Source organism: Zonotrichia albicollis, chromosome 4, assembly GCF_047830755.1.
Source record: "Zonotrichia albicollis isolate bZonAlb1 chromosome 4, bZonAlb1.hap1, whole genome shotgun sequence".
In the NCBI taxonomy this organism is placed as follows: Eukaryota; Metazoa; Chordata; class Aves; order Passeriformes; family Passerellidae; genus Zonotrichia; species Zonotrichia albicollis.
Genome location: NC_133822.1, coordinates 69,732,127 through 69,740,209, shown reverse-complemented (window position 1 = coordinate 69,740,209; position 8,083 = coordinate 69,732,127). Strand labels below are relative to the sequence as shown.

The 8,083-nt window shown below is 45.5% G+C and overlaps 1 protein-coding gene across 4 annotated transcripts; it reads left to right on the top strand.

Annotated features, from left to right (window-relative positions):
* Positions 1–369: 369 nt before the first annotated feature.
* On the top strand, positions 370–6,866 carry CBLL1 (Cbl proto-oncogene like 1). 4 transcript variants are annotated; one of them, XM_074540044.1, is made up of 6 exons: positions 370–504; positions 3,054–3,221; positions 3,569–3,666; positions 3,916–3,999; positions 4,799–4,872; positions 5,418–6,866. In XM_074540044.1, exons 1-6 carry the CDS (start codon positions 492–494, stop codon positions 6,457–6,459), a joined length of 1,479 nt encoding a protein of 492 aa, XP_074396145.1. In that variant the 5' UTR covers positions 370–491; the 3' UTR covers positions 6,460–6,866. The 4 variants fall into 4 exon arrangements, with proteins under 4 accessions (XP_074396145.1, XP_074396144.1, XP_074396146.1 ...); XM_074540043.1 differs by having other exon boundaries at positions 3,566–3,666; XM_074540045.1 differs by lacking the exon at positions 370–504 and adding an exon at positions 511–899 and having other exon boundaries at positions 3,566–3,666.
* Positions 6,867–8,083: the final 1,217 nt, after the last annotated feature.

Here is an 8,083-nt window from a genome sequence, read left to right as displayed (position 1 = left end):
GGAATTACAAAATGCTAAATTTAAGTCCTCTCCTGAGCTAGTGAACTCTATAGCTGTGAAGCTTCTGGAGATTCACTGTTCCATCACTTGTACAGGGTGTCAGCAATATGCCATTTCCATGCAATGTGCCATTTCCATGCCACAACTTGAGGCGGACCAGCAGCAGCCGAGAGCGCGATGCCGCTCGCACCTTCCCAGTGTCTGAGGCCCGCACCGCACAGGGGGCCGGCCGGGGCCTCCGCGGCTCCCGAACGGAAAGACCCGCTCATGTTGTCACTCCATCCTTCCCCCCAAACCCAGGGGGCCGCCTCCGGGTCCCAACGAGCCGCGGCTCCGCACGCCAGATCTGCCGCGTTCCCGCCCGGCCCGGCCCGGCCCGGCCCGGAGCGCTCTGCCGGCCCGGCCAGCGCGGCCCCACCGCCCGCGCCCCGCCCGCGCTACCGCCGCTTCCGGCCGCGCCCTTCCGCTCCCACAGCGCCCCGCGCCGCATCATGGACCACAATGGTGAGCAGGGGGAGGCCGGGGGCCCGTCCGTGCCCGGCCCGCCGGGCCCGCGCCCGCCGCCGGGCGAGGAGCGGCCAAGCGGGGCCGGCGGGCGCGGGGCGGCGCAGGGGCGGCGGCGACGAGCTCGGCGCGGCCCCCGGGAGAGCCGGCGGGGCTCGGGCGCGCCGCGGTGCCTGCTCCCTGCCCGGGCAGGCGCGGCGGCCCGGGGCCACCTTGGGCCCGGCGGCGCCCGGCGTTGCCCCCGCCCCGAGGGCGCTCGGCCGGGCTGAGGGGCCGCTGCCGGCGGCACGGCACGGCACGGCACGGCCCGGCCCGGGCGGAGCGGCGGGCGCTGGTGGCGCGGCCGGGCCGGGTGCCGGGCCCGCAGCACCGGATGCGGCCGTGACGTGCTGGAGGTGGGGCAGAGACGCTCGTTTGCCCGCGGCGTTTCCCGGCTTCGGTGCCCATAGTGTGTTTCCCCATTCCGTGTTTGTTTGGGGCCCGAGAGGAAACTTGCTCGTGTGCTTAAATTCGGTTGCGTGGTTTGAGTGCCGTTTGCCGGTGAGCGCGCTGGCGTAGCTGGGGTCCTTTGCTTGCTCATGCGCTGGCGTAGTACAATGATTAAATGAGGACAATGATTAAATGAGGACTTTGTGCTAGGGTGGTTTTGGAGGTTTTTTTCCTTTCCCTTACAAAAGAGTGCGTTATACTCTATCTGTACAATGTATTTGGGCTGTGTTTGTGAATTTTATTAAAGCTTGAAATGCACAAATAAAACTTAAATTGATGAAGGTGACATTTCAGTAGGCTGCCTCACCCCTAATTAGAACTTCTTTAGGTAGTCTCAACAAGTTTGGTATGTTTGTCGTAGTTTTTTCTGGACATAATCCCGCAAATTATGCTCCTGCAGACTGGAATTTATTATCCTTCCATGAAGCATGAGTGACTAATAATCTTCCTAGTTTGGGTTAGTTAAGCAGCTAACTCATGTAAATATTCCTGACTTGAAAGGATATAAGGAGGAAAAGTGACAGAACCTATTTGGCAGTTTAATGGGTTAACTAATGAATAGGTTTTTGATTTTTAAAATTCTTTTTAGTTATGCCTCTTTGCAGATGGACTGAGTCGCTGCAGAGACTGTGGTTTATGGTGCTGTGGTTTTGTGTGTTCTGATAGAAAACAGAATTTCCCAGCATGTGGAAAACAAGTGGCTTTACCTCTGATGCCTTGGTTGAGCACTCCCTGGGGATGCCAGATGACGTAGCTGAGTGTTTGCAGGTTCTGGACAGCTGAAAGAAATAACAAATGACCAGAAGTGAAAACCAGCTTTATTGGTTTTGCCTTTTTGTATATTGCCTTTTAGAATGAAACTGTCAAGCATAGTTCTAAGAGGAGTTTGATCTATCTTAGGGAACTGAGGGCTTTTGATTTGGAGGTACAGGACTGTCAGGGCACAGTCCCAGTTTGAAACGGACACATTTCCTAGCTTTGCTGGTAGCTGCTGAAAAACTCAGAGCTATCCCGCTTTTTCTTGGTTTTCCTTCTACTTGTTGCATTGTGTGTGGTGGTTACAGGCTTTGAGAGGCTGCAGTTGGTGAGGCATTGTGCAGAATTACACTGATGGACCCCAATTTCAGCGTCCTGCACTGCAGTCCTTTGGGGCCTCTGCAGTCATTCCAGGGCTGTGGAACTGCTTGGGGCTCACCCCTTCCAGACTGAGTGTGCCCTGCTTTGAAACACCTGTGGCGTTTTCAGTTCAATCCCAGTGAGCTGGCAAAATTTGTGATGTAACTTCATTTTTGTATGAATGAGATGCTGTGAGGTGGTTTCAGATAAACTCGCTGGAGGTCGAGGGAGTTCTGTCTCCTCATTGGTGTTGCTTGTTGCATTGCCTGGTGTGTGCTGTCTCTTGGAGCCTGTACCTGCTGATGTGTGTGTCAGGATATTTCTTGCTTTGTTCATCCTGGTACTTAGATGTAAATCTGGTTAAGGAGAATTTTGTATATAGCCAGGAACAGTAATTCTCAGATTAGGAAGGATGCAACTACATATTCCTAAGTACCAGTATTTTTGTGATACTTTATAATAAACTTGTAAGTGATATGTCAAGATGTTGAGTTAATATATGAACAGTTAATATGAATATATGAGTAGTTTCCTTCCTACTTTAATAAACAATATACATAAATTGTAAAAATTAGCTTTTCGCATAAGAAATTCTGTGTCATCAAGGTTGTACAAAGAATTAACTCTCCAGTTAATGAGAGAAGAGCTACAAGGTTAGTGTTGCTGTTGTGGAGAAAAGTGTAACTAGCTAGGTTATTTTAATAGCTTTATTTTCAAACTAGATTTCCTAAATTTGTTGCTGTTCACAGTACAGTTTTTTGACATGACTTCTGGAATAAATTGTAAAGATACCTATTTGTAGTGATTAGATTTTGATGTGTTGTAGGAATCTTAGGCAAGCTTTAAAAATAATTTTTCTTAAAACATTTCTGTTAATATTTAGCTTCTTCAGAGATGATTAGATAACTGAAAAAATCTATACTTTTTAAAATTTTCTTTCACAGACAATGATTTGCAAGGAACAAATAGTTCAGGATCATTGGGTGGTCTTGATGTCCGTAGAAGAATCCCTATAAAGCTTATTTCAAAGCAGACCAATAAAGCCAAACCTGCGCCTCGAACTCCAAGAAATATGAACAGGATGCCTGCGAAGACACAAGCTGGTGATGAAGGTAAATTCATGTAAATTCCCTGTAGTAGGGAAGTGTATTATTCCACAGCATTGTTTGAGACTTTACTCAGAGACTGAAGAGTCCAGGGTGCTGTCCAAACACAAAACAAATTTCAAATTTCCAAGTACTGCTGCACTGTAGAGCTTCAGTAGTGCCCGTTTCCAAAACAGGCTGTCTTACTACATTGGTTCTACCTTTCTGTAGAATGGGCTCAGCAGATTGGAAGTGCTGTGGCATTTTTGATGATTTCAGTAGAAGTGACCCATGCTCTTAATAGCAGCTGCTGTCAGTTACGAAAGTGTTGTGGTTGGCTCGTGTCTTTCTTCTCTTTCTCCTTTCCACAGAAGAATTTGATTATAACAAGGAGGAGCGATACGAATGTAAAGGAGGTGAAATGTTTGGCAACCAAAGGAGATTTCCTGGACCTATTTTTTGGGATTATAAGGTAAAGTCATGAATCTTTGCCTGTGTTTCATACCAAGTTGTAGATAGTCGTGGTAGATACTTTGTTAATTAAAAGTTTTTCAGTTGTTTTTGGTCTGACTAAAATGACATCCTCTGCTTTCTCCTGTTTGTGGCGTTCTTGCTTCCTTTTCAGCTAATTCAGAAATAATGGGTGTGTTGATGATAATTGAAATTAGAAGCTTTTGTGATGTTGGGGTTTGTTTTCTCACCTCCTTCTCTGTCCTACCAGATAAACTTGCTGGGGGAGAAGGATGATACACCAGTTCATTTCTGTGATAAGTGTGGATTGCCCATCAAAATGTATGGACGCATGGTGAGTGAAATTACCAGGGGAAGATGCAGCCATGGTTTCCCTTTAGATAAAATGAGGTTTTACTTGAGGCTTCTAGAGATCACTGATTTCAACAGGCATCTGAATAAACAGCAGAATAGTACCAGGATGGAGCTGGAGGCCTTCATTGCTCAGGTGTTTTTGTTCCATCTGTCTGACTGATTTTTCTTTACCCCCAGATTCAATACAGTAAACCTGAAAATGTTAAACAAAAAACAGAACACCATCACAAAGAAAAAGCCTTCAGTTTCTGGGGTGTTGACCTTACACTACTTTGGTTTGAAAATAAGCTTTTTATCTCAGTTGAAGACTTGAAGTGAAGTTAGAAAACACTGTTCACTTTTATGTACCTTTAAAACTCCCTGAGATTAATTTAGATTTGTAAGTATGATGTAACAGGCTTCAGCATGTGACTTAATGACAGTTAATGCTTTTAGAACTTTCCTTCCTTGCCAGCAAGACAAGTATAATCAGATTGCACGTGCAGCTTCTGTGAAAGTTCAGTGTTGGTAGTAGTGCAAGACTCAAACTTCTGCCAGTGTTTTTTACCAACACTTAACCCCAAACAACACCACCCCAAAAAAAACCCAAACTCATCATAAACTGTTCCAGAAGGTTTCTGTGCAAAGATGCTGTAAATTGTGAACCACTGCTATGCTTCTTCACCTCATTGGTAACTTAGTTACTTTATTATAAGCTGTGTACTGGAGGGAGGAACTGTATTCTGCAGAATGACATAGATATTTATACACGATGTTTTAACAGAAATGTTTTACTTTAGATACCTTGCAAGCATGTTTTCTGCTATGACTGTGCTATACTACATGAGAAAAAGGGAGACAAGATGTGTCCAGGGTAAGTTATCTCAAGATTTGTTATTAAAGGAAATGTAAGAAAGTAACTTAAATATCTAATTTCAGGTACTCTATTCATGACTCTTATTTATGTACATTTAGCAGAGGCAGTAGAGTGCTGTGAACTTTCTTGTTCCTATTCCATATTTTGGGATTGTAAGAGATCAGTGTTTACTTTGTTGGTTTTGGGTAGGTAACTTGTTATTGCTGTAATTTGAAAAGGAATTAATGGCAGTTTGATTTACTTAGTGAAAATGACCCATGTTATGTTTTAAAGTACAGAAGAATTTGTTTGAGAGATGGTACTTAAAAATTCTACCTCATGACATTTTTATGTTTCATGACATTTTTATGTTTTTTACGTTTTATGTTCTTTCATAGTTACATTTCCATATTTATAAACTAGGTAAACTTGAAAATAATTGAAAAGTTTCTTTCATTGCTACAGTGGGGCAAAATTGTCAGTTCTAATTTGGCTAATTACATTAGCAAGGAAGAATGCATGTTGATGTGATGATAATAAATCGATATTCTCTTTTAATGCAGCTGTAACGAACCTGTGCAGCGAATCGAGCAGTGCGTCCGAGGGTCTCTCTTCATGTGCAGCATTGTTCAAGGGTGCAAGAGAACTTACCTGTCACAGAGGGACTTACAAGCTCACATCAACCACCGCCACATGAGAGCTGGCAAGCCTGTTACCCGTCCTGCCATCGAGCCCGTGCACCCTCCCATCGCCCCGCCGCCGGCCGAGATCCCCGAGCGCTTCATCATGCCCCCCGAGAAGCACCACCTGAGCCACATCCCGCCCAAGCAGCACATCATGATGCCGCCGCCTCCTCTGCAGCACGTGCCGCACGAGCACTACAACCAGCCCCACGAGGACATCCGTGCTCCTCCCGCCGAGATGTCCATGGCCCCGCCGCCGCCCCGCCCCGTCAGCCAGGACACCTTCCGCATCTCCACGAGGAAACACAGCAACCTCATCACTGTCCCCATCCAGGATGATTCCAACTCGGGCGCTCGAGAGCCGCCCCCGCCGGCGCCCGCGCCTGCTCACCACCACCCCGAGTACCAGGGCCAGCCGGTGGTGTCGCACCCCCATCACATCCTGCCTCCCCAGCAGCACTACGCGCCCCCGCCGCCGCCGCCGCCGCCCATCAGCCACCCGCTGCAGCACCCTCCGCAGGCGGCGGGCACGCCCCACATGGTGTACAGCCAGGCCCCGCCGCCGCCCATGACCTCGGCCCCGCCGCCCATCACGCCGCCGCCCGGACACATCATTGCGCAGATGCCGCCCTACATGAACCACCCTCCCCCGGGACCTCCCCCTCCGCAGCACGGGGGCCCGCCTGTCAATGTCAGTGCTCCCCCTCCCCATCACTATAACCCCAACTCTTTGCCGCAGTTCAGCGAAGATCAAGGAACTCTCAGTCCCCCTTTCACACAGCCTGGGGGAATGAGTCCGGGGATATGGCCAGCTCCGAGGGGGCCGCCTCCGCCTCCGAGGATGCAAGGGCCTCCCGCTCAGGCCCCCCTTCCTGGACCACATCACCCTGATCAAGCCAGATACAGACCCTATTACCAGTGATACAAGCAACTGTATGAATAGAGAATGCCATGAAGAGGATAAAACTAAATACAGAAGCCTTTTAATTAATTGTTTTGGGGTTATTTTGTTGTGGTTTTTTTAAGAATACTGTCATTTTGACTGTAAGACATTTTGAGGTTTGAATCTTAAATGATTTTTAAGCCTTGGCCGTAGGACTCTTAACTTCAAATACTCTGTAGTGCTAAAATAAGTGGCTTAGTAGACCACAGTTGCATTTTAACAGAACTCCTGTTGCTAGTGTGGCTAAATTGTCCTAAGATGATCACTTGTAATATTATTTCCTGGAGAAGATGAACACGTGTTGTACCATTCTGAATATTGTTTTTGTTAAACCCAGTGTTTTTGTTAACCTGTGTACAAAAATTAAATTGAAATATGGTTGTAAATGTGGTGAGTTTTTATATGAAATTAACATACACATAGTTCTGGGACACCATTTCAACACATATACCTTCCAAGAAGCAGTGTAGTGAAATATTAAAGGAACTTTAATATTTCTCCTGCTGCCATTTACCTTTACTCATGAGGATTTCAGGCTGTAATGAATTCTTGGCACTAGAAATCAGACATGCAGAATTCTGCATTTACCACATTTCAGCTTTTCCACTTTTTTCTTTATGCATCAAAATGAATCTATCAAAGATAGAGCTTTGGGCATGACATGAAACCATGTTTTGTGGGTTTTTTTGTTTGAGTTTTTGGAGTTTGTTTTAAAGCTAGTTTTGATTCAGAAGGTTCTGTTTACATGTAAGCTGCTCAGGGGAGCTGAATTCAAACTCCTGTGTTTACCTATGGCTGTGTTTGTGTGGAAGTGGCTGTGAACTGGCTTGCCATGTCCATGAAAAGCAGCTTCTCTTAGGCAGGGAAGTCACACTTGCCTCTCTCACTTTATATAATGTGTACAGTAGGGGAACTTCCCATTTGGATAATTGAGAAAAGTGGTCTGAAATCCCATGTGTAGAAATAAAAAGGTACACATTATTTATCTGCTTTCATTTTGTGATACGGGTTTAGTTGATCAGTCAGACATTAGGTGTTTTGCTTTTCTCAAAAACTAGCAATATGAGCAAGCTTTTAGTTCTGTTTTTGTCCAAAATTTTTGTTTTATGGGAATACATTTAAAGAGAAGCATAATATAAAATGAGAAAGTTCCTTCTTAGTGCAGCTGGTAGCAGAAGCAGACACTAACAAGACAGTACTGTCTGTTGGTTGGAGTGTTTATCTTTCCATTTCTTATAAGTATTTGCACTGAACCATTGTTTTTCCAAATGCCACATTTCTAGCAGTGGTGCTTTTAGATTAAGTCCTTTGGGATTTTTTTAAAGTTTGTAGTTTCCTACTGTTCTCAAATAATCTGAGCCATCTTAAAGCCTCAGTGTTGCTTTTTATTTTGTAAAAATTCTTTTCCAGAATCACAAGGGTTAAATTTATGGAAGAGCTGTGACAGTGCAACATTCCAAATTTTGTATTTTTATGTCTAAACTTCATATTTTTAATTGATAGAGCAAGGGCTCTTTAGATTTATTCTGTTCTTGACTGCCATTGATATGCTTGTGACCACGGCCAAATCTTTTAGTCTGCCTTTCAAGTAAAAACTTCTTTA

What these genes read in the sequence shown, in the direction of transcription:
- CBLL1 (XM_074540043.1), top strand. An exon ending in GACACAAGCTGGTGATGAAG is followed by an intron (nt 3,222 to 3,565) that starts GTAAATTCATGT and finishes TCCTTTCCACAG; the next exon opens with AAGAATTTGATTATAACAAG. An exon ending in TCAAAATGTATGGACGCATG is followed by an intron (nt 4,000 to 4,798) that starts GTGAGTGAAATT and finishes GTTTTACTTTAG; the next exon opens with ATACCTTGCAAGCATGTTTT.